Source organism: Bactrocera latifrons, unplaced genomic scaffold (assembly GCF_001853355.1).
Source record: "Bactrocera latifrons isolate USDA-ARS-PBARC rearing strain unplaced genomic scaffold, ASM185335v1 scaffold_26, whole genome shotgun sequence".
In the NCBI taxonomy this organism is placed as follows: Eukaryota; Metazoa; Arthropoda; class Insecta; order Diptera; family Tephritidae; genus Bactrocera; species Bactrocera latifrons.
Genome location: NW_017536185.1, coordinates 1,663,981 through 1,691,708, shown reverse-complemented (window position 1 = coordinate 1,691,708; position 27,728 = coordinate 1,663,981). Strand labels below are relative to the sequence as shown.

General features: G+C 34.9%; 1 protein-coding gene across 7 annotated transcripts in view; it reads left to right on the top strand.

Annotated features, from left to right (window-relative positions):
* Window positions 1-27,728, top strand: part of LOC108969624 (collagen alpha-1(XVIII) chain) — a 396,591-nt gene that overhangs the window by 277,488 nt on the left and 91,375 nt on the right. For 6 of the 7 annotated variants that reach the window (XM_018934460.1, XM_018934459.1, XM_018934458.1 and 3 more), the window contains exons 10-11: window positions 4,929-5,066; window positions 14,719-14,910. In XM_018934460.1, coding sequence (XP_018790005.1) covers window positions 4,929-5,066; window positions 14,719-14,910 — 330 coding nt within the window. Of the gene's footprint in view, window positions 1-4,928; window positions 5,067-14,718; window positions 14,911-25,141; window positions 25,172-27,728 lie in introns of all 7 variants that reach the window. The other variant, XM_018934454.1, reaches the window with a different exon arrangement.

Genomic DNA, 27,728 nt, shown 5'->3' with positions numbered 1-27,728 from the left:
AGACAAATTCTTTCCTCGATATTTTTATCCATTGTAAAATGCACAAAGCACTAAAGAGGTATACGGACTTATGCAGCTGCTATTAATAAACTGGTTGAAAAATTGCCCTCATATTTAGCATAGCAATTAACAGCAATCCTATGAAGTTTGCAAAATAAAGTAGTCGATGAGCATATATAAAAATCGATGCTTCCTCGTTGCGTCTGCCCATATATGGATAAATAACGTATCCGCTATTGATTTCCACACAATAAAGCAGCTAAATTTGCTGATGTAAATCTTTGTATCATTGATGAGCTTGATGTCAACAATTTAGCCGAAATTGCGCACTGTACATGTTGCTCCAAAAAGTCTTGGAAAGCGCATAGAAACGAGTTAATTTTTTTGCAATTGCTGAAACTAGAATACCCATCACAAATACAAAAGATTATATACAAAAACTTGATTTCAGTCGATCAGTTTATATGACAGCTTTATGCTATAGTGATACGATCTGAAAACACTATCGGGAAAGTGTAATGTTGCTTTGAAGAATAACCCACGCCGAATGTTTGAAGACATCACCCCTAATGAAAAGGTTTTCGATACATTATCGATTTCTATTTTAGTTTTTGATTGACTAATCAGACTAATAAGCAGCTTTTTGTATAGAAACCGATATTTGCAAAGCTTCAGATTGATATCCCAAAAAGTGAGACGTTGAAAAACCATGTACATATTTTTTTCTATATATTCTCGTTCCTTTTGGAATATGATATTGTGGCAGAATTCGCAATTAATGTCGTATGCAACATGTATGGTTAGAAAAAGGACAACTAAAAAGAATATGGATTAGCCATTTTTTAGCCCAAAATCATTCCAAACTACCCACCATTTCAAAAATAAGCTCTTTAAAACTTTTCATTCAATTCCAAGCTCACATGTTCGTCAATAAAATAAATTAAATTTTGAACACATTAAAGCTTCAAAACAATATGAAAGTACGCATAGATAACCGCATATAATTGTGTTGAATGCAACAACACAAAATGATAATTATCTCCCTTGGCCACATGTGAAATCATAGTGCTGCAATCGAAGGCAAACTGGAAGTGCATGAAATTTACACGCGCACAAACTTCGCAAGCCAAACTCGAATGCCAATAGAACGCGTTTACTGTACAAACAACAATAGCAAATGCGGCCGTCCCAAAATGCCAGCGGTCATAAATGCAAGATGCGAGGCAGCGCGTGACAAACGGCGCAAATCCGCCTGCATTAACACGTTAGCGTCTGGGGAAATCAGGTATTTATTTCCGTTGTCGCTGTAAGCGCCTGCCCCATTGTTGTTGCTATTGTTGCTGCATACACCATGTACACATTTGCAATTTGAAATTTGTATCAGCATTGACTTATCGACCCGACTGAAGGGTTTATCACTAATAGATGATTCATTAGTATCTACGTCGTTAATAGTTGTGAGTATACTGATAACAATAAATTTAGTTACGAGTTTGACGGAAAAAAATTTTTTAAAACTTGTATTTGTTTTAACTTTTGCAATTTTTGTCACTTGACATTGCGAAATCCTAATACTTTCATTATTATTTTTTCTATAAAACGACAAACGCGGCATTGAAGATACACCTGCGTACCTATATACATATACTCTGGATTCTTCACTTCATTCGCGACTATTTTTGGTGATTTTTAGGTAGTTTTTAACCGCTGTCATTTACTTCTCTACCTGACAAACCTTTTTTTTATAAACCCTCAAGAGGGCATATCATCCGATTGAATGATCAAAGTTAATTCTAAGCATACAAAACAGCTTTATTTAACTAGATATCTACCCGAAATTTGGCTTAAATTATTATTTGGAAGTTTATGGCTTCCACTCAACTGACTCTCCAATCCTTATATGGACAATGTTTTATATTAGGAAAAGTATCCTCACGAAGTTTGCATTAGAGTATTGTCGAAAGCATCGCCACAATTTTTGAATATATATACTTTTCAGATCAGACCACTACCATGCTAGACAAAATTGACCTGAAAAGGATATCATAGCTTCGGTGTAGCCGAGATTTTTTCTTATTAGTTTTACCATAGGTCCACAATGGGTTGAAAACCATATTTACTTCCATACTTAATCGTTCTAATTTTGATCAGATGACTTTTTGATGGTTAACCAACAGTTTGATGCTTCTAACCGTTTTCGATGAGCGAAAAAATTATAAATGGCGTTATATTGAAATCGAATTGCCCCGGTTTATATTTCAGGGCAGATTTAACCAGTAAGACAAAGTTATCGTATATAACCGTTTTGATGGGAAACTTTCATTTCCAAATTTTTGAAAAAATTAACAAATGAATTCCATTCAGTGTATATATGTATGTCTCTAAAAGATTAACAAAGTGGTACTGATATGAGAAATATATTTGTAAAGAACTTAAATGCAATGGAAAATGAGATTCATATACAAAATGGAAAATGAGATTTGCACGCATATGTTGGAAATATCTAAACTAATATATTTTCCAATTTATTGCCACAAAGTTCATGTATTTAGAAACGAATATTTCTGAATGAATGGCGCATGAAATGAATGAATTTCGAAAAGCCTGATGAACGCTTTTGAGCGCGATGCACAATTCCAACTTTAGCGGCAAAATAGAATGCCTCACGCACAAGTTCCAATACATTTATAGATGGAACCGTGTACTTTATATATGTATTAGTATATACATCACTGAACGCAACAGCCAACGCACAGTGAAATATGCCATATAAACCATTTCTCTTTCCACCATGCAACGGTGCCGAATATTGCTGATTGTTATTATTGTTTTAGCAGAATTTTTGGTCAGCGTTTCGCATTAGAGAGCTTATAGCTCTAGCAAGCGCGTGCTAAGCCACCACAAACTCCCACAGTTAACACAGACACATATATATATGCATGTGTATAATTCGTACATATATATGTATCTATGTTTATATGTAAGCACATGTGTACATACGTCTGATTTGCCGCACGCATTCTCGTATTGTGAGTTGTAAATGAGTATTCGCAATTTATGGAAAGGCAGTTTGAGTGCATACCGCACTGTGTTGAATTGAAGTGCTGGCTGCCACTATTATCGCTGTTGTTGTTGTTGTCGTGCGGCGCCATACGTTCTATAATTCTGAGGCAATTATGGAAATTGAAGCGCTGTCTCTTATACACATCTAGATGTGTATAAGAGACAGGTGTTGAATTGAAGTGCTGGCTGCCACTATTATCGCTGTTGTTGTTGTTGTCGTGCGGCGCCATACGTTCTATAATTCTGAGGCAATTATGGAAATTGAAGCGTTTGCATACAATATGGCATCATTTAGAAGCGAATTGGCGCATAGGATGACAGAAGCGGCTAACGTTGCAAGCGGCATGTGGCGTACTACAAATGAACGATGCCAGTGTTGGATGGTAGTCCATAGATAACGGTAACGTGGCAAACGGCATGAGAACAGCGGAAATGTGGCATCGTTTATTCCATTGAAGTTGCCTATAATTTATGTGCAAATGACAAATGCTGCGCCATTGCATTGTACTTAGATATAAACATATATACATATGTATATATGTATGTATATATATAGAGTATACGTTTATGTTTTTAAGGGCCCTTGCGAAGTCGATAGTGAGTGTGTTATAGACTTGTTTTTATATACCTACATATACAAATATATTTTTATTTTGCAAACTATGCGATTTAGGTCGAATGGGCGAGGAAAGGTAATTTCGCAATGCCACTCTCGGAGAAACTTCAATTCACTCTTGACAAAAAGTGGGACAATCGATCTTCTAAAGCTTCTTTTGCGACAAATTTATTCGTCATAGACAGGAATAACTGAAATCTCTTGGTTTCAGGTGCGGACTATGAGTATAAACCTCCTAAGCAAGCTTTCGGAGCTTTTAGCGAGTCTCTATCGATATGTGAGGTCTGGAGTTGTCCTGACTGAGCACAATTCCTATCCAAACTGGCCGTTTCTGGCCGATGGTTTCCTGCAAATGATCCATACCTTGAGAGTATAGGTTCAGATGGTAGATGACTATCTGTCAGTCTCATCAAATACATATTAAAACCTTCCTGACTTGATTAGCTGTCCTGATTTGGTCATTCTTTGCGCCGGCTCTCCACACCACTTTCAATGCACTTCTCCAAGTTCTTGAATAATGTCCGAATTCGACTACATTTTTCAAGTACCAACGATTTTTACCAGCGTTAGCTGGCAGTTCATACACCAAAGGCAACCGACAACATGTTTGCCGCACTGGAAGTTCAAAAATAATGACAACAGCTTGCGTAATTCAATACTTTTTTATTGAAATGATAATCATCATATTTCGCGCTACAGATACTTCTGATCATTCTTTCGAAGATTTGCGGTTTAAGTTTGTCCTCGAGTAGCGTAAATGATTCTGCTCTGTAGCAAAATAGCATAAGGTCTGTTTACAGTGCCTAATAAGTAATTTTGAGAGGATAATTCGTGTATGATCTATTGACAGACTGTTTATATCTTCCTATATTGACATAGCGATGAAACTCAAATATGTATGCAAAAATATATTTTTTTTTTTTTGTAAAATTTAAATTTTTCGATCCGGGAATTCCCATGTACTACTAAGTACAGCATACGCCTACCGGGAGAAGAGAAAATATTTTAAAGAACTTTATAATATGTCCTTACGCCGCAGAATAAAACTTCCCACACCTCAAGCAATCACCTTCAGGACTTTCGATTGCCCAACATTTTTATTATTAATAGTAACCGTTAATTTTTATTGCCACACTTCCGTGTYTTAACAATTGCTCATTTATTTATTTGCCTTGCTCACATACTTGCTAACAATTTATAAGCTGGCTAACCGGTTGCTCATTTATTTCACTTATTTCTTTTGTTGCAGAAATACACTGGCAAATGCACGTGCAACGCGTCTGATATCCTAGAAGCAATCAAAGATAATGAAATATTACGTGAAACAATACGCGGCCCACCCGGACTGCCGGGCAAAGAGGGAAAGACTGGTGCGCCTGGACTCACGGTAAGTGAATGCATAAGCACACACACATGCAGTTGCATTATTATATAGTATATTGTACATACAAACAAACAAACACTCGTAGAGCATTTTCAATTCAGCTGCCGAGCGAGCATGCGGTGAGCGGCAGCAGAATAACTCAATCAATTTCGCGATACGCCGTGTGCAATCGGAAATAAGTGTGAGCTGTCTATAAGCGCGCACACCTAAATAACTGTACATACTTGACTGCTAATGTATGTGCATATTTTTTCACTTAAATGCGCTCGCAGGTTTTTTATTTACTTCTACACGAAGTGGAAATGTGCAATAATGCGCCGGCACCTTCCCTCACACATCGGCTTGCGCCAACTAGCTATTTACCTTTATGTATATGTACACGTATGTGTTGGTTCAGGCAGGTGCAGTGCTGAGTGTGCTATTGGGCACAATAATGGCAGCGAACGGAAGGAAATTCATATGAATTTTCGAGAGTGCATTCGTACTCGCTTCGATTACAGGAAGCCTTGCGCAAATAAATCATTAGCGGTTAATTGATTGGAATGGGAAGTGATTGTTGAGTGGCCCCAGATCGAGAGGAATTGCAGAACTGAAAATAAGTGGTTTGTGTACACAATTTACAATATCACATAAGTAAACAGTAATCGATTGTAATTGATTTTGAAAAATTTAGCTGAAACCAAAACGTCATTATGAAGTTGCAATTAACTGAGGAAAGCTGCATTTGTGCGGCACTTATTTGGAGAATTGAAGAAATAACTCTCTGCTGATTGTGAACTGTAATTACTGAAGTAACGAAATTGAAGAACATGTGAAGTAATGCAGTCAGTGTTGCAAGATTGTGGCTTTTCACCATATATTTGCGATATTTGGCAAGAAAATATATATTTTTCTTTTGTTTTGCAATTCAAATGCTCAATTCAATTAACTCAATTAAAGACTGTTTAAAAAAAATATAAATAATGAAATAATTAATTGATATAAAAGAGAATATGTATACTGAAATAACTTTATAATTTAATTAGTGCACAGCTGAATCAGAACCCTCGACTCAAATACTGAACCTTTCTGGTCCCAAAGAAAAGAGAAGATATACAAACATAATAAATTTTTAGTATCCTATTGTGTTAAGATATTTCATACATTAACTAATCAAATATAGCATGGAATCAACCAAATATACGATTGCCTTAAAGGCAATGTAATGTAAAAAAGGAGAAAGTGAGGATCGTTTTATTGATATTTCATAATAAGGACTTAAAAAAAAAAACAGAAAAATTATTTTTTCAGCAAAATCAATTCATTTTATTGAAAATAGTCTCCTTCTGCTTCAACACAGCTTTTTTCACGGTCCAAAAGCATGTTGAACGAGGAAGGTCGCCAGTATGAAGGTGCAAGCCTTTTGAGTGGCCTCTACGTCTCATAGCGCTTTTCTTTTATGGGCAAATGCAGTTTTGCGAAAAGGAAGAAGTCGCACGGTGCCATATCAGTCGTCCTCCGAATGTTGGATTCTGAGCAATTTTTGGTCGTCAGTCAATTTGTGCGGAACAAACCGTGCACACACCTTTCGTAAGCCAAAATGTTCGGTCAAAATGCGATAAATCGCTGCTTTCACGATATCCAATTCCATTTCCATGAATTTCAATGATCATTTCGGCTGTGCTGTTTACTTTCGACCATTCATGTGATCTCAGTGATTTTAACCAAAAATTTTAGAAGTCTTCCAAGTTGGATGCTAATCTCCATGTTCTTAATTACTTTAACAATATTGAGGTCGTTTGTCTATTGCTCAAAGGTAGACCTCAGGAACCTTCAAGCTTACTGAATACTGTAGTATCCTCCAGACAGAAAGCTACAGAGATAGCTAACAACAATAGAAAATAAATTACGTCGCTGCCTGGCTACCGAAACAGAACAGAAAAACCGGACGTCAATAAAAATTATTTACAATGAAAATTCCGAAATGGCAGACTGACGGATCAGGGCAAGATGGAATGCTTTAAATACATGCAGGATCGTATGCTTTTTACTCACACGGCCTCGAAAGGACAGTTGCTTTTCTAATGATAAGTCACAACCTACTGGCCACATTTACGTGCCTGTTCGGCATAAGTAACGACGATACATGCAAAAGATCCAGGAAAGTAGGCATGAGAGAGTCATTGGAACACCTACTATGATTATATTCAGCACTATGCAAACTCGACTTAGTTATCTAGAGCTTTGCAGTTGAAAAGACCAGCTGAGGTAAAAAAATAAGGTTCGCAATAGCATTGACGTTCTGTATGATGAATACTTCAGTTCAAACTAAACAGTAGCTCCAACTGACATTATTAAGGATCAGTAGGTCTATGTATGGCGTAACAGCCGGCCAATACAATTTAAGGTATGCACAAATATATGTCAATGATTCGCAAGACATCTATTGTCAAAAATATTATTTTCATTCCCCACTCTTCTCCACCGTATGTTCAAGATCAAATTTGTCCCAGACTAGTATGTTTAAACTACGCGCGCAAACCGAATCGATAGATTTTTAAATATTCAAATATAATCTCAACATCTGTTTCATGACCCATTTATTTATTTTTTATTTTTTTTTTTTAATATAAGCGAGTAGAGGTTGAAATTATATTAGATAGATTCCTAAAGGGATTAGGTGGATAGATAAACTATTACTTTAACAACTGACGGTACCAGTAAAAGTGATCAAGTCATCCAACAAAAGTCTTGTTCCTAGCTTTTGGACCGAAAGACTACCAAATGGACAGAAATGCACCAATACTTCAGCACGAGAGCAAACAATTGAGAATATCATTCCTATTACATATATTTTAGGTTTAGGCTTTTAATTAGAAAGAAAAGAAATTACTACCTGTTGTCTAAATACTAATTTACCGCTTAATTTTCCGAGTCTGAAAGCTGAAGCTTTTGTATGGTAAAACTGAAGATTAACAAAACGTAAACATTTGCTCTGCAATAAATAGCTGAGCAGCGTGAGAGATTTCATAGAAATTAAAAAGCAAGTGAGTGAACCACTTCTAGTCATTCAGATTATGTTACTATATTTCTAGCTACAAATCATGCACAAAATGATGCCACACACGAACAGCGATTATATGAAAACTCAAATTGACGGCATGGCCGGTATGGCCGGCGGCTAGGTAACAGTATGGCCTTGCAGTTTCTTCAAGATAGGAAGCTGCGGCACACGCCCAAGCGTAGCTGTGATGAGCAGAGTCAACAGACATAAAATTGAAAATGTTTACGCTTACATACACATGTGTGAATATATATAGATATAGATATGTATGTGAGTGTGCATGCGGCATAGCTACTTGGCGGCAACTGCTTGCATATGAAAAGCAGCAAGTTGAAGGCAAGAAAATTTCCTATCTCCTAACAAAGCAAATATTTTTATGCCCTCGGCTGCACAAAACACACACATTTGCCAGCAAATTTTCACGCGCACACACACACACGCACATCTAGTGCACATGTTTGCGCAGAGGCATGCAGTTTGCGCATTAGCATACATAAGCACATTCCCAACGACACACACATGCACCAGCACATTATATTTGCCATTGAGAGAGGCGTAACTCACTGTGAAAATGTTAGTTTAGGCCATTGTTGCCACAAGTGCAGCATGCAACTTGCCATTACAAGCTCTTACACTGCTTAGTTGGCAACGACAGCATTTCCTTAGCGTTGCTTAAAGGCATAGTTAGGAGGCAAAAGAATACAATACACATACATGTATGTATATGTGCTAGAAAGGAAGCAATGTTTGAGAGTAAAATGCAGTGGAATATTTTGAAAGCACTTACTAAAGTAAGAATGCCATTTTTATGCATGGCTGCTGCAATCTTTGTTGTATTTAATAGGATTTTAATGATTTAGTACACATGAGTAAAACAGAATGTGCGGCAACTGATTTGATAGCTCTGCTGTTGTATATCACACAATAGCTTTCAAGGACACCAAAATTTTCAGATAAGTGATTACCTTAAATAAAATGGGTCGAAAGTGTACGAAATAAATTCACTTGACGTTAATTTTTAAATAAAGACGATCTATCCCGGAACAAGTTTGCAAAAAACTAGCTGGAAATAGTTAATTTTATTTTAAAAATGTCTACGAAAGCTCTAAAATTATCATAGTTCCGTCGACTGGGTTTCGATACTAAATCTTTACCATTCCCTAAAAGATTCTCTGGAATAACTTTCCTGCTTTGTAATAACTTATAAAGTACTTTGTTTTCCTTCCCGGATTTTTCGACAACTATCTCTAATCCATTTTATAATTCCCAAAGGGAACCCTATATTGGTTAGAAAGTGTATTTCTCTTGCTTTGGAAATAATTTGCACTTTGGAATTTTTAAAATCTAGTGACATTGCAACACACATAAAGCATGGGTCAAACTGAAACTTTATCCGCCACAAAAATAAAATCAAGAAAGCAACATCTCTTGTTTTACCAACTACATACATTCTTATGTATATGTATGCATGTAAATAACTCGATTACAGGTGTTCGTATATGTGTGTGTTTGAGTGCTCTAAGCTTTATATAAAAGCGTAATCGTAGAAATTGTTCGTAGTATGAAGAAGTAAAGAAAATTTGTTATGCAAGAGCTAACAGAGCAGTTCCATGCACTTTTTTCTTTAGCCAATCTTACCTGCAACCCAAAAAAAGACACGCACGTTGAAACGCAGCTTGTTACATGGAAACGTTGATTTACGCAGCTCACATATATGTTGGCGTAGTTTCAGACGCGGTTTTCTAAAACGCAATCAAGTTACTTTCTAAGTAACATTTAGTACTTTTAAATTTATAGAACTTTTTTTTATATTAACAAGAGTTTTTTGAACAAGTAAATCAGATTTATAGGACGAATTAGAGAAAAATTGATAATATCAAGTCCCTAAAATTTAGTAAAAAAAAATTAAATTTGTTACCTTATGACGTTAACAAAAATATCTTTACTTTGCTTTTTGCTAAAAAGAGAATACAGAATTTGATTGAGCAATAAGCAACGCCTGTAAAAGTGCAAGGCATCCGCCACTGTGGCAATGCGTATATTACATAAACGAACGATTTTCATATACAAGCATGTTTATGTTATTTACAAACAACCAACACACACTCAACCCAACCTCGACAATGTCATCTGCTTCTGGCCACCTTATTTTTCTATGCTTTTGCCCCTTCCGCTCAAGCATAGCAATCTCATATGCACTGTAGATAACCGACCAACAAGGTGTTAAAATTTACTTTTCAGCCACATGACACATATGATTTGTAGACACTTTCGCCTGTCGGCATAACTTCTCCCATGCTATGCTATGCTTTGCTATGAAAGCTTTGTGGCATAGTTGCGCATGTACATACCACTCTTGTATGTTATGGACTTGTGATTGTTGGTTTGTCATTTGTGCTTGAATTAAAAATGTAAATGCTCTGCAATATGAAAAATGTAGTGAGTGGCAACTTTTTTGTGTCCTTCATGGATTTTCGCACAAACTCGTTTATAACCGTCACGTATTTTATTTTCACTTGTGCATCATGTAGTTATTTTTGCGCATGAAGCATTTGGTATTTCTACATTGGAGTCTTTTCTTTGCGATATTAGTGTTTATATAGTTTGAAGGAAGCTTCTTATTTTCGCTGAGCTCTTCTTTGCGCAACAGAATTGGTTGGAAAGTAAAAATGTTGAAGAATTTCAGCTACTAAGGGTGAACATACTTAGCAAAGGCTCAGTGATGATAACCTATGTCTTATATATGAGTGTATATCTAAAAAAGTGTTTGCTTAAAATTTCATTAAAAACCTTCTTTGAGAAATTCTTCACTCTCGCAATGTTAGATAATCAAATGAATGCCAAAGGAGACCGTTATTCAGCTATCTTCTTTGGCTCGAGACATTTCAATTTTAGAAAATATTCACCAGCATGGTAATTATACTATATATAAAATCCAATGAACCTCCAAAGTGCTCACCCATCTCACGCAGGCGCTTTTCCTTGCGTCACCTTTTAAAACATTAATAAATATTCCTAATTCGGCACTATAAATTACGGTTCAGCACTAAGTGGTATATATTTATACTCCTATTTATAAAGGCACTTTCTGCTGTGAATTTGCCATTATTGCAGAAGCTTATAAATGTATAAGTGTGGCAGTACTGCTCGGCTTATGAGCTTAAGTGGCTGTTATGGCAAGTACTCGTTGGACATACACAGGTATTTCAAAGATAGTGTCAGTAGCCGCAATGTGTTTATTTAAATTTGTGTACCATATATGTATACATAAGTGAAGGTATATGTAAATAAGACCTTCACACACAACTTAAAAAAATATCGCGACAGCATCCCTCGACGCACTTGAGGCAAATACACTTCAAAGTGAATATGAAATATGATCGCAATAATGTGGGCACGCAAACATAATATATACAGATATATGGTATATAACTACAACGTAGTATATGATACATACTTCTCGGCTATGCTATTACCTACCCTTGCTCCAAAGAATGTTTCGGTGTATGTGTTGTACATATACATATATGTATTCATAACTATATCTATACTAGCCTAATATTTTGTAGAAAAGAGAATTGCTTAGGCATAGTGTAGTAGAACTTCTGAGTAACGTGTGTCTATACTGAAGAAAAGGGCAATATTACACCTCGTACAACTACTTCTGTCGAATTATTCGCCATTAAAAAGCCTACTTAAGTAATTCAAGAATTAAATGGCCTAAAAGTAAATTTTTAAACTTATAGCTGGAAGAAGTTAATATCGTCGAATATCAAGTATTATATTTCAATATTAATATTATATTAATATAACATACTTTTATTTGCATTATTTAAAAATTGCGTTCAATATTTTCTAGCATCGCATGGAACGAAGTCTTATGCACTATATCAAACGAAAAGCGGTTGGTCTTCAAAATAAAGCATTTTAGCCCGGCTTTGCCTCGATTAAGTTAAGATAATTTGCTAGTTGACAGAGTTGAATCATTGTATTGGAGAATGTAAATTTATTTTTCAGTAAAGATATTATATAAGAAAATCATAATATTGCGCTATGTAAATACCTAAACCAACACATTGTGATCATCCGATAATTTACACCTCCAATATAAACCGCATTGAATATCATCCAATTTCGGCACCCAAGTAAAATCTGTCATTATATTTATTTTTTTCTTTCAATCAGTTCTAAGTAGAGTTGTAGAAAACTAGAAATATTTGATTCTGAAAGACACCTGACTCATTAAGAAACGTAAACTAAATTAACCCTGAAAATTTTTTATACTTTCTTATACCTTTTGACCCTTTAAAAACTGCTAGCTCCAAGGCTTATTCAGAAATATCTAATCTAACTTTATATTTCTACTGTCTGCCAACTTTTGTCATTGAGATCTTAAGTTGAACTGCATTCTTTGTGCTATTTTAATTCAATGTTTTGAAAAGCTTAAAAAATCGTTTTCCGATGTCGATGTGGGAATGCTTCAAATGGTTTAGTGAAATATTTTTTTATTTACAATTCTGAAAATTCTTTGTACGAGGTGTGTTCAAACAATAGCGGGAATTTAAAAATTACGACGTCCTGGTTATGGAAAGTCCAACGGTCAAAGCAGCCGCTACGGTTGGACAAGTTTCTATGAGTTTTGCGATTTTCCTTTGTTGAAAGAATTGAAACAAAGAATTTGTTCTTCTTGGAAAAAAATAATGCCGTAACAATTTCCCTCAGGCATGCATTTTTTTAAATATTTTTACTGAATTCTAATTAAATGAACATTAACCAGCCGTGCATCTGCGTATGTATGCTTCGCTATCGATAAGTGTTTATGAATAATTTTTAAAGACAATGTAACACACCCTAGTAAGGCTTTCAATTTTTATATATTTTGAGTGTGCTATGGAAGTTCAGAACTTCCGCATTGACTTCCGATTACTGGTAGTAAAAAGCAAGCCACTTTTTCTTTTATCAAATGACTCCCGAGGAGTAGAGAATTGCCCACAATAAAAAAATACCTTCGAAATCGGGAAAACATAATTTATGTAGTTATATTCAATATTGAAAGTAATTTACATAACTATAAATATAATAGTCAAGGCCACATTTTCAAATATCTGTATATACCAACTTAGGAATCACTAGTATTAGTTTGCATAGAAAAATAATTAATTAAAAACACCGTACATATACTTTTTAATTTTGGTATATTCATTGAATCAAACTAACATTTCTACCGTCAGATTATGTTTGAACCAAAGAAATTAGAATAGTAAAATATTCATTTACTCCCAAGAATAAACACTCGCAAATCACTTAAAAAGGCGTCAGAACTCGTTAATCCATACATTTTTTTTATCACAAATTTTGGCTAGTAAGACTTCTAGGCAATAAATGTCAAACAAATTCCACAAAACAAACCATTTTTATTTGAAGCACTTAACAAGGAGTGAAACTACACAAAAAAGGCGTAGCTTAAAGTGAAACAAAAAGAAATTTGCAAGTCTGTCCGTCGAAATAAAAAATCACTTTACACAATGGAACAAGCAGAACAACACCGATTTGTTTATGCGCTGAGGGTATGCCTTATTTATAACTGTTTCTATTTCACGCGCACATCCAACACGCTTCTTATTTTCGTAAGCAATTTTTTCGTTTTTTCGCAATTCTACTTAATTGTTATTTCGCATATCGTTGGGGCGATAAAATATGGCCAAATACCGGAAATTCCGGTCCCGACTTGTCGCAGCCAGCCCATACGCCATTGCTAGTTGTCAGGCTAATCCCTTTACTTAGGCCAATTAATTAAATCCGACAAAGCGAACAACACACAACAACAACACAAGAACAATAATAACAACAATTGCAATAAAAATAACAACAAAAGCGCGCAATTGTAAAGAAAAAACGCCGGCAATGGTAAAACATGCACAGCATTAAGAACGACACGACGAACATTAAGAAACACGCAAAGCAAAGCAAAAAGTGTAGAAGCAAGTCTAAAGCAACAACAAGCAGTTTGTCGAAAGTGGCAATAGATAAGGTCAAATTCTTCAAAAGTCGTCGCTGAAACACGACTGTACGTAAGTAAGAATGACGAAGATGCATATATTATAGACGAAATTGGCGAAAAGGGTTGAGAAAAGTGCTAAAATAAAAAAAGAAAAGCTCTAGCAGCTGAGGGGCAAAATTTACATAGCGTGCGCGCCTTTAAAGCAAGCAATAAAGGAGTGTCAAATGACTGGACATTTATTTACATTTTTAATGTTACATTCCAGGTATTTCTTCAATACATAGTGGGTATATAAATTTTTGCTGTCGAGTATATCATTACACTTTTTCATATTTAGTAGAATAGCCTTTTGAAGAACTTGAGTTGCGCTAAGAGCATTCGATGAATTTGCAATCGGTTTCAATATTTACACATTGCTGCAGTTAAGACAGTCTTAGCCATAAGTAACTGCAGAAAAGAATTGCTCGTTACGTAATATGGCTAGCTCATATCGCCAGACACGTGTATTTACCTTTTACATACAACCATTTTGCTACATTTCCCAAGCTTTACTTAATACACGCACTGTAATATTGTAGTAATATTATTTCTTCTTTCTTTCTGTGTCGCAGGGTGCTACAGGGAAACCAGGTGAACGCGGTGCCCCCGGTCCGAAAGGTGACCGCGGCGATAGGGGCGATCCTGGCTCCCGTGGACCCGAGGGTCTGCAAGGCCATAAAGGCGAGCCTGGCGTCGACGGCATGCCCGGCATGCAAGGGCCACCCGGCCCGCCAGGACCGCCTGGCTTGCCCGAAAACTACGATGTAAGTATACCCTTACGTTTATATAATTACATACCTTTTCTTTTGTATATATAACGCTCAGTTTTTGGTAGGTTTCATATTATATACCATATTTACTAATAATCTATTTATATTTTTTTTAAGTAGTACTATAAGATCCAGATTTTTTTATCTAGGAATTTTTTACTTTTAACAAGATTGCTATAAAAATTACGCTCTCTTTTAAGTTGGGTTAAACTGATTAGAGTATATTAAGTTTTATTTAAATCGGTTCAGTTGTTTAGTAATTTACCTCAGACAAAATTGTTATTCTCATGTATTTACTCGTAGGTATAGATAGCGTGGTATATTTAGGCTTCATTTATATCTTCTTCATTGTTCCCAACTGCTTATTAAGTGCACCTTGAAATTAAAAACTTAATTTAAGCCCTAATTATAGCAGTATCACCTGTTCCCATAATATCGCGTTTACAAGTGTCCAAGTTCATACGTAACGGTTATTAGAGGCGTCTATTAAAGTTTGTAATTACAGTGCTTAGTGTTTATGGTGCCCCTAATTGGTCTCGTAAATACATGCTTTCATTTTCTCTTTTGCGTTGTTGGAAAGTTTTGTCTCATTTGCTATACATTATGTAATATTTTGGTTAATTATTTAAGCCTTTTAAGGTACAGAAACTTTTCTTAAATATTTTGGATGCCAATAACATTTGTGGTTCAAGGCTAACTGCATTAATGTGACCATTTGAGCGCTAGGTATTGTTTACGAAAACCATTCATTAAAGCAAAAGAAAGAGTTGGCATCAAAAATATCTAAATATCTTATATTCTAATTGCCCACTGTTTCGTATTTTTATTGGGGTATATGGGAGGTTTGAAGAGAGCGGACTCCTCGGTAAAGTTCTACGTCATATATAAGTAGTTTACCAGACAAATATACTTACCTAGTCCATTATATAATGTTTCCATTGTACTTAGCCGCCTACGCGTGGCTTATTGTCATTGCTGTCAGCTTTAATGCAACAACAAATTTATAGTGATTAAGATAGCGAAAGGCATACGCGAGTAAATACTACTAGCTAAAGGCAAGTTAAGGTGATTTATGAAGACTAATTCATCATAAATGTGTTCGAGGCGACTGTAAAGCCTATGCTTCTATTAAATAAGCAAAGTAATAATTTCTACTTTATATCTTACACAAAATAGAGAGAAATCCCTCAAAGATAATACTTTTATTTTTTGTGTCGTTTTCCAAACAAACTTATGATATTAGATGCTTTTGAAAAAATTATTATTTGTAAAGTTCAATGTACTATGTGTTTAAGGCTGCAGGAAGCATACACTGATAAATGAGTTGAGTGCGAGGCCACAGAGCAATCACAGCTGACTACAAAGCTGATGAACTGGCAAGAAAAGAAATGTGTACGTGTTGGTACTTCGGCCTCTTCGTGCTTTCTAATTAGTTCCTTCGCTGCCACAAGTTCCTTTTGGTTTGGTCCAAGGTCGATACAGTGAGCTCTTTGCCACATCCACACTTCTTTCTTGAATGTGCCGCTCTTGTGAAACTTAATTAAGTGATTGGGAGCGCACCCTTTCATCTAAAAGCTCGAGGGTGTAGATATCAAACCGATTTGCTGGCGTGTTTTCCCCTCGTTACGTCGGATACAAGAGTTCTGTGTCTGCATATCCTTTGCGAAGCTATGACATTAGTCCAAGTGTTATCCAATCTTGAGGATCAGCCAAGGAACCTAATCCGGCTAAATTAGTATTCGAAAATATATGCAATGTATAATGAGTAAATATTTTTATACCATCCAACAAATTATACACTAATATTTTATACCATTTTTTGTCCCTATATAATAAAAATCGAGTTTACCTTAGCTTTTACTAATTTCCCTTTGTGAAATCGGCAAAAAACGACAGCATGTGCAAAGTAAAAGCACTCAGCTTCTGCTTTGCCAACTTGAATCCAATGCAGATTAAAGCTTGCTCAAACATTTGCATTTAACTGCTTAGAAGTGTTCTAAACACCTTGTGTGACACCGCGTATACGTAACCACAAAGAATTTTGCACTTAACTCGTGTAATTTGCCAAGCAGCTGCTTGTAGCTTACAAACAATCATGTAGTCATGTAAACAGACCACAAAGCGTGACTATGCGAAAGCATGTAGAGTTTACTAAAATCGTATAACGGCACGTATTACTGGGGATGCACGCAGATGTACATTTTACAATTAATATTACACTGTTAACACTGCTCACAACCACTTGAGCCTGTAGTTCATGCAAGCGGGCATTTATTCAGTTGTTACTAGTTCTGGAGTTCTAGATTAATAAAATTATTCAAAACTGTTTAGGCCAATTTAGATTTCACATAAGAATAGGAAAGAGTCATCTGGGCAATCCATATACAAGAGTGACACATTTCTATTTTTAAAAAACAACTGGCTCAGAACTAGTCCCTTTTGGTAGCACACAATTTTTCTACTGTATCAGCGTGCGCTTTATGCCAGTTCAACTGCGAAGCCTCACAGCAACCTTGCACTTGCGTGGTGTACGGGAGGAGTGTTTTTCAGTGGCTTTCACGTTTAAATTGGTGGTTTTAGGCTATTATTGTTATCAACATGATTGCATGTTGCCAGCGCGGCTACCGCTAAGCAAACGACAAAACAACAGTGTAACTAACTGCGCAACTGGGAGCAGCTACCGCAGAATAAAAAAAAAGAAATACAACAACAACCACGACACAAGCTTAAAGTGACCGCGACCAAGCAACAAAAGCGTAATTTCCTTTGCGTTGGCTGCCTTAAAGCAGACATGCACAGTATAATTTGAGGCGTTGCCGTTGTTTTACCAGCGAACGCATTTAACTAACTTTGCATAAGCAAACAGTGCGCCAAACATTTACTTTCAATTTAAATTTGTCAGTTGCCAATGGCATTAAGCAAAGGGCTACAGCGACTGCAAGCGACTTCACGCGGTGTAAAGTAATGTAGTACCGTTTATTTTTATTTTTATTTTTTTAATTTTATTTATTTGTTTATTCACTTCTTTGCTTTGTTATGGCCCAACAAGCTTATCGCTTGGGATGTTGTTTACAAAATTGCTGTTGTTACCTTTCCGCTGTGCTTACTTTGCCGCACTGCTGCAGGCGACCTAGCGACCTAGCGACTCTCGCGCTAAACAGAACTGGCACAAGATTTCGTGCCGCGCAAAGATTGCCGTAAATAATAAAAAATATACTCAGCTATTTGCTTTTCTACCCATTAAATGAGGTTTTTAGCGCTTTCGCCTATACTTTTTCTTTAAAATACTTCCATTTCCAAATAAGCAGCGAAAAGTTTGCAACTTGAGTTCTATTTAATTTTCGTTCAAACCTTTCCTGTCCATTTTAATAACTTTTGTCCCTTGTCAAAGCGGCCACAATGAGGTCAGCACACCGCTGTCAGTTCATTGCAAAGCAGCACCAACAAAAAAATCGCTGTGTCACGCCTTTATTCTTCCACCGGCGGTTGAGTTCAGCGCCTTCGTCTTTTTATTTCTTGTTGCAAGCGAAAATAAAAATCTCTCAGACTTTTTACTTGGCTTATGGCAAGTTAATTGTGTGGCAGCGCAAAATTTGTTCAGTTTTTTCTTGCTTTTTTTGTACGCTCTTAATTCGCTCTTAAAGAAAAATTGCCTATTGTGCTAATTTCATTATATCGCTGTTACTGTCACATCCCATTTCACCTGCTGAATTCATTAACTCCGCAGGGCATGCACATGCGTGTGTGTGTGGGTATGTAGAAGTGCTCGGCTGGCTATCTCCGGCCGCCATCAGCAGTTAAGCGGCCGAACAAACTGCGTCAGGCGGTCGGTAAACGAAATGAGGCGACATGCGAACTGCCGTCCGCAGAGTTGATTTTGTGTGAGTGAGGCCACCGCTGATAAGGAAAATAATAAAATAGAGAGTAACGAGCATAGTTTTTTATAAAAGGTGCCACTATAAATTAATAGAATCTTAATTATAATTAAAGGTTTCGTGAAAATAAACATTCTTTGAGAAGATAGTGACAGTTTTCGAGTCAAATTCTTTAAGATTAATTAATAAATAACTAGAAATTAATTAACACGACCCTAAGAATCAGATTGTTATTATGAAAAATTTATATATTTTTTTTTTTGCAAATTTGAAAGACGGATTATCTAATAAGGTTTTACTGAACGCTTTTAAAAATTATTTGTTCAATTTTTTTTTTCGACTTATTCCGCTAGAGAGTTGCCCTCTAGGCAAAAGTAACACTAAGAAAACTAACCAGAGCTACCACCCGTCGAAAAAAGCCTATATAAAATGTCGAGCGCTTCTGAAAAGTATTCAACCTTTTGTGACTGTAGTCTTATTTCGGAACGAAGTTGCCATCTAGGCAAAACGAACACTAAAATACCGGAGGAGTGAAAAGTAAGGCGAATAAGCACGATTTCTGTAAGACATAATTTTGACCAGAGTTGCCACATAGGGAAAAACTGCAACCGATAATATTAAAGCTGACTAGCTACAATAAGGATTTTGGGAAGATTACCATAAAGCATTCACATTTTTTTTCAATTCAAGTAAATTTTTTACATAGTTGCCACAAATTGGAAAGCAAAACTGATTTAACAGGGAATTTAATTATTTTCCAAAATAAAATTTATTTTTAATATTTTGAAGTGTGCTTTTGGTGGCTCCTAGCAGATCGGGAGTTATGTATATCCAGTAAAAAGTCGTCTACTCACAGCAACTCAACTCATGAAGGTTTTCTTAGGCTATAGTAACAACAAAGATTTTGGCTACTATAAGGTTCGGTTGATTAACTTTTGGGATATGATAAACTATTTGTTAAAATGAAATCGCTCATGGCAGCGCCTTGGCTATACTTACTTAATGTAAACAATAAATTAGTCAACTGGTGACTATTGATGAGCTTCACAATCAATAATTGAGATCATTAAGTACGATAAATTACTAATAAAACCACTACAATCTCACGACACAATTTTGATGTATATTTTAATAACTTCAAGCATTCACTGCTCAAAATGATTCATTTTTTGCAGCATACTTTCATTATTAGTGGCGCACCTTAGACACACAACCGCAAACTCTCTATTTGATCGATTTTTTGTTGCGCTGACCCCTTAATTCATAACGAGTAAAATCATCAAGTAAATTTTTTTTAAATAAGCATTTGCCGCATTAATTATCCACCTTCGCAGTGAACATATTGCCACAGCAGGTCAGTGCACTCCTTTCACAGAGGCATTGGCAATTTGCAAGCAACTCTGCCCACTAGAATGATTGCAAATGCAGCCGTTGCGCAGATATACCAAGGAAGAAAAGAAGAACCGCACAGAAGAAAGCATAATGAGCCTATTTTTTTATTTTCAAAAAACGAATGAACGAGGTATGACTTCCGCCTTAATTGCGAGAATTTAAGTGTTGCAGCAACGGTTCATTGCAGTTCATTGCTTAATTGCAGTTTTGTAAGAAAATATTCTTTGCATTAACGTTGTTTTCGTATAACTGGTGTTATTCGTAATATCTTATTATAGTTTGTTGTTATTGTTGATGTGTCTGAAAGATTTTGTGTAGGACCATACAGCACGCAAAGAGTTTGAAAAGCAAACTTTTAAAACCGAACTTAAGAAACACATTGAGTGTGAAAGTTTTATTTTTCTTTTTTATATCGATAGTGTCTACATACGAATAGTGTCTCAGAAATAACATACTGAGATTAAAATTAATATATTGAATAGATTTTAAGTTATAGGAATTTAAAACGTAGCCGCTCAGTTCAATCCAGTTTACTACTTTATTTCTTATTTCTAAAAGCACGAAAAAGGCCAGGTTCACAATAGTGGAGTACGTTTTTTTAGCTTTGAGAGATATTTTTTAACTCAACAAATATTTAATCTTTTTGTTTTTTTTTAAATGCATTGTGGATTTTTGAAGTATTTATAAATATCGACTAAAAACTTAAAATTTTTTAAAATCCCAATCTCGACAATTTTTCGGCTTTTTAGACATACTCAGAGATGCCTCCTAATGTTCTCCAATGACAATTAATTTAAATTGTAGACTCACTACTTAGAACTTCTATAAGAATTTTGATTTTCGGAATACGCGTAGAATGAAAAGTTAGATATTTTGCCTGAAAACATGGCGTCTCTTTAACTAAAAAAATAGCAAATGTATAATAATGTTATCTGCTTATACTTATTTACCCGCACCCTCGCTAAACGGCTATTAGTAGCACCTTTCACACCCGTTGCAAAATTCTAAGCTTCCACTTGACTGAATTTGCCTTATTTTTATTGCCCATTTCCTTCATTCTCTTCGTATTACCTTTTAATGCTGTCCAATTTTTCGATGCCTGTCTGCGCGCATGAGTTAGCCTAATTTTTAGTGGAAAATTCTTCTGCCACAGCTAATAGAAAAAGGAAATTGTCGAATTTCTAATGAGTACATGCATTTAGGGTAAAGCGCGGCGAGTGTTTTGGCGCCCTGGCAGGTAAGCGCGATGGACAATGAGTCAAGAGAAATAGCCTGAAAAGAGTGCGGTGAATGGAAGAAAAATGTGCTTACAGCCATAAAGGGGGATCGAGTGTTCTAAGGTGATGTGGAATTCACTCAAGGAGTAAATGCAGGAAGAACTAATTCAAAACAAGCAGTGAAGAGTGGCGAGCGAGAAACAAATCGTTCCGGTTTAAAGAGAGAAAAGTAATAAATAAATAAAATTGCTTTAAATTCATTCCCGCAGAAAGTGTTGAAGCAGAAAAAACGTGTACGCGTTACCGAAAGTGATTTCACCGCGCAGCTATTACTCTGCGCCAGCTGATAGCGCTTACAACATTTTGTGGCGCGGCGCTTATTCTACTTTTTTTTCGTTTTCTTTGTTTCCTCGTTTGTCTGTCGCAAATTTGTTGCGCTCAATTTTTTATTACTTTTTTTGTTTTTTTTTTTGGTTTATGTTTTTATAGTTTTTTGGAGAATTTTCCTTAATTTGTAAGTATTCACCCTGAAATGCTGCAGATTGCTGCACAGCTTCTGCTAAGTTGTTGCTGGTAAACATAAGCGTTGGGGTAACGGATTCAGATGCTTGCGAACTACATTTTTTATAATCATCTGTGTGTGTGCGTGTGTAAGTTTCGTGCAACCAGAGCGTCAGTTACTGCCACATAGCTGTACTTTCAATGTTGCTAATTTATTTTTTGCACGGTCATTGATTTCGCTTCGAGAGATTTTCGATAATTTTCTTTTCATTTAATATGATTTGATTTTCTCTCACTCCAAATACCATTTCCGTTCTACGGATCACGTATTTAGCGTAACTTTGTTATTTGCCGTGGGTGTGTTCGCAAAATAAAAGACGAACTCCCTGTTAGATAATGAGCGGGTTCAATGCTCTGGCCATGGCTGTCAAACAGGGTATGCCGTTGGCTCCCTTCGCCATTTGCATGGTGCGATTTTGTTGGTTGATTAGTATGCGGCCGCCCAGAAAATTGATAGTCAAGCACGTTTGTTGCCGCGATTTGCGCTGTCTTACCCTCAGCTGTTTTTGCGCTCTCCCGCTTGTTGCTGTCGGTTTTGCATTTTCGGGTCGATTACGTTGAAAGTGTTTCCATTGACATGTCATTTGCATTTTTATCGAAAAGAAATTTCCATTTTCATTGCAATGTCATTGCAATTGTAGAATGTAATTTAAATTGTTGTTTCATTGTGCTTAATGAGCAGTACCGTTGAATTATGCAAAGTCAGAAAAAGGTCAGCGCTTCCTTTGGTGTATTAATAGTTGCAGTTGTTGTTGTAGTCGTAAAATAAAAGGTATAGCAATTTGGGAGATTGTAAATTTGATTTTCATTTTTATTGTCCCAATATTTATTACATTTAATGGAGTGGAGGAAGAAGGGAATAAATTTAGCTGCCGAAAAACGACAAAATATACGAAATTTCAGTGAAAAAATTTCATGTAAATATTTAATATTATTATAAACACCCCATTCAGTTTAGTGCCACTAAATTTTACATACTGAGAATGACCAGCAAATCAGTTTCATATTCATAGCTAGCGCCTTTAAGGGTGGATCTCAACAGTGGATTGAGCGAATCGTAAAACATAACTTAAAAAACTCTTTTGGTATTAAGTCCACCGAATTTCGACTGTTAGTGGCGACACTTAAACGTTTTAGAGCCATAACTTTTCATCAGACCTGGGTAATATCAAGTACCAGTACGACTTGTAATAAGTACATTTTAAAGGAATTGTACTGGTACTGGTACTGGCATTCCCAAAATTGTCAAGTACAAGTACAAGTACAAGTACAAGTAATTAAAAAATACTTGAAGTTTTAACAAATACTTGAAAGTATTTGAAAGAATTGAAAGTACTTGAAAAGAATTGAAAAATGTACTTGAATCTATATATACAGTATATAAGAAATATAAAAATGTCATTAATTTCTGTTATTTCTTTTAGATATTGGTTTCAAAGTTGTAAGTAATTGAAAGTGCTTGTAGTAAATTTCAAGTATTTTTCAATTACTTGTACTTGTACTTATACTTGTACTTGAAAATTCTGAAAGTACTTAGTACATACTAAGTACTTCAAGATAAAAATTAAAGTATTTAAGTACGTACTATTACTACTCAGTATTACACAGGTCTGCTGTTCATTAACATTATAATCTTGAAAATACCTAAATTTGAATTATTTGGTTTAAAACATTTGTTTCTAAAAGTTATCAAATATTAAAATACTATATAAAAATGATTATTGTAATGTATAAATAATATATTTATTGAGTAGATAATGATATTAAAAACAAAACGTTTTATACGCTAAATTATTTTTTTCTGTATATTTTATGTATTTTAGTTCATTTTTTGTAAAAATTAACTTTAATTAAACAAGCTGAGCGTTATACATACAATCATCTACATTATAATATATTATGTATAAATAAAAAATATTTCTTTAAAAACATCTATACTTACTAAATATATGTATATTATAGAGGGTTTTCAAATAGGAGTGATATGATTTCTTAACAAAAAACATAACAATTATTAAGAAAAATTCAATTTTTTATTTAAAGTGAAGTGCAATCGATACAATTAAGTTCTGAACATCATACAAATAGCCACCACAACTTCAATTTTCGAGTGTTTTTTCCACTAAATCAAATAGAATATGAATATCACGTTCAGTATTAGCTCCTAAAGCTTGGAGAGAGTCTGATTAGTTGCTCAAGTCCAATTACTTCAAGTAACCCTAGTAGTTACATCACAACTTCTTGGAGGCCATTCATTCTCACAATTTCTTGAAATAATCGAAAACTCAAACTTTCTCTCAATAATTCTGTTGTTGCACGTGCTGTTTGGTAGATCAACACCTTCCAATTGCGGTCGTAAAACAGCAATTATCGACGACTGATGATTCCGTCAGATCAGAAACCACACCAGACTGTCCATTTTGGTGATTAAATGGTTGTTCATGAAAAATTTGTAGAATCAACAGTTTTGTTAATTTACTGCTCCTCCGATGAAAATGAGCCTCATCGGAGAGGATGATTTTCTTAAAAACTCTTTATCGCTTTCAAGTTGTTTAAAGACAAAATCAGAAAATTCAGGACATTCACGGTGGTCACTAACTGCAGTTCTTGAGTGAGAACAAATATTATACCGTTGTAAACCAAAACCCGCCAGGTTGTGGTTTGAGGCAGTCCTACCTCTTAAGAACGCGTTTTAATCCAAAAATTGCGGTCTTCATCAAAACTTACCTGAACGGTAACAATATTTTTTAATTACTTCGAGTAATCCTTTGTCTAAGTGACACTTGAATCATATTTAAAGGAAATGTCCGCTCGAAGTTGTCAATAATTCGCCGAATAGCGAGCACAGGTGGTCGATTATTATGACTATAAATGGAAAAGCGCACGGAGAACGATTATTTTGATAAAAAATTGAATAATTTGTAAATGCTGCTCTTGTACATAGTGTATTTTTCCATGCTGAGATTCCAAACAACAAAAGAAACTGCCCGAAACGACACTTCGAAATCATATCAATCTTATTGGAAAAGCCAGTAGTTTCTTTGTTTTTTTCACTTAACACTATTAAAGTAAACAGAATCCTTTTTTTTTAAATTAACTGATTATAAAAAAATGTCTAAAAGTATTTAATCTTTCTTGAACTTTCATAAAAATATCCTATCAAAAATAACGTATTAACAGATTAATTGGAACCCCACGAGGACTTTCAAGGTATAAAAAACAAAAAACTTTTTTTATGCATGGTAAAAGTATGGAACAAAAATGTGTAAAATATATGTTTTGGATACTAAAAAAGTATTCACTGAATAAGTTTTTTAAAGTAAAGCATCAGCTTATTTGGGTTGAGAAAAATTAAAAGGTCTTGTGCAGAAACAATTTTCAGATAATAATGGAACAGCGAAAATACAAACACAAAATTAAAAGCTAGTGTGACTGCCTTCCTGCCACCAACATAATTTGCATACAGCAGCTGCAAAGACAAAAGCCATAAAAGCACACAACAAACACGGTTAATTTAAAAACAAAAAAATCATACTTAATACCCCTGTGCACTGTGCGACAAAAAGTATTATGTAATCAAATTTTTTTTTTTTTTCCAGAAAATATTGAATTTTTTTTTCGTAAACTCAACGCAGATAGATATACAGGAAATCTAAAAAACAAACTCGTTATAGATTTTTTTCTAAAATATTTTTTTTTTTGCGTTTTTTTTTACTTTTTTAACTTTTTATAGTCATACTGTGCGAAGTTTATTTCCATTTAATACAGTTCACTTTCATGTGTAATACAAATGCACATTCCATCGCGATTTTCATATGCGCGTCTAAAAGTTATGAGAAATACTCTTTCGTCCATATGTATTTGCACTTGTATTTGTAGAACAAACTTTTGTGCTTTTGCTGCTGTGGCAAAAATATCACTCATACGTCATGTACGCACAGAATGGTGGAACATTTGCGGTGTCAGCGTATGCGGATGGCGAAATGGTAGGCAGCCATAACTGTGGCTTGTGGCTGTGGGGCGGAAATGCCAAGCAGGATGCATTTTTATATGGATGTACCACAGAGGCACACATAAAGATATGTGTGTATGTATGATTACATACCTATAAATGTGTTATATGCCAGACAGTGAAGCCGCTGACAGCCACATCTTCATACATATGCTGTTATATGTATGTGCGACACCCTTATATACATACAAATACTTCTACATGAATATATGTATATGTATATATTTCTTTCACTGTGTGTGTCTGTGACATGACGTTGTGTGGCAGGAAGTGAGATTGCTAGCTGCAGTTAAATATTTTTGCCACTGTTGTTATTAATAATACCATTGTCGTTGGCGGCGTTGTTGTTGTGGTTTTATTGTTGTTTTTATTTCGTACAACTCGCAACAGCATGCAATATCATTATTATTATTATTTTTACATATGCAGTCATTAAATTTCCCAAAAACAAAAAAAAAAAAAAAATCCCCAGCAGCAGCCATGCTATATGCTCATTGGGTCGGCTGCTGCGATTTAATTTTTTGTATGCTTCCTTGTTTTCGCTCTGCTTTATTGCGGTTGTTGCCAAAGCAAATTAACCCTGTCTGTTGCATCGTGATTGCGCACCTTTGCTCAGCAATTTACCAAGTCATTATTGAACTTTTTTTAATTGAGGGTTACAAGGATTGAGGGAGGAAAATTGAATTTGATATATGTGCTTTTGTTTATTTTCTTCGTTTTTTCAAGCAGTGTATGCAAGGGTTACAAGCAAAATTTAAAATCAGAACTAGTAGAAAAAAATAACATCAAATAGATAAAAAATTTTGATATAGGGCATTTTAATAGGCACAGATTTTCAAAAATTAAGTCTGCGGAAAGAAAAAAAAACAAACAGAAAGTAAATATTCACCAGTTTCATATTAAAAATTTTTTTTATTTTAATAAGTATGTTCTCACTTTCGTTAGTTAGGCAAAATAATAATTGTGACCACAGTCGAATAAACCTATTTTAATTTTAATTAAAATATATATWTTTTTTAATTTTAATTTAATTTTATTATGAATTATAATTTCAATTTYAATTTTAAATTAATTTTAACTTCATTTTGTTCTTAGTTTGAGTTTTGGTAATAGCTTTAGTTGCGATTTATTTTTTTATCTAATTTAAATTTGATTTTAATTTTAATTTTAGTTTCAGTTCTAATTTTAATTTTATTTAAATTGTGCTTATAGTTTTAATTTAAAATTTAATTTATTTTAACTCTAATAGTATATTTATTTTTATGTTTGAATAACATGTAATGAATGAGCTTAGCTTACCTTTCAGAATTTCGCAAATTTTTGTTTAAAGAAATGCTTAGCTTATCTAAAATTCCTTTCCAAAGTTCGCGGAAAATTATTGTTTTCTAAAGCTATATCTATTGCTTATTCGTCAAATATGAAACCCTGAGATTTCTTTTTAAGTGATTGAATAAAACCAAATAGAAGAATGCAGAGCATATGAAGAGGGCAATCAAATTTGAAGCGTAAGCTTCTTAACATTTCAATGCTCAGGCTTCAGCAGCCGGCTGTGCCCAGATCGATGTCATTTCCCATGAAAGTCGAGTCTACATAATCGCAACGAACCCAGATTTTTTATCCTACCAAGTACTGTCGATTCGACGCAGCTCTGCCGTTACAACACCAACAGCTTGCTTCATGGCTATCATTTTTCCAACCAAAAGTAAATTTAAAAAAAGTTTCTAACAGACTTAAGAATATCTCAAAATCGTTGCA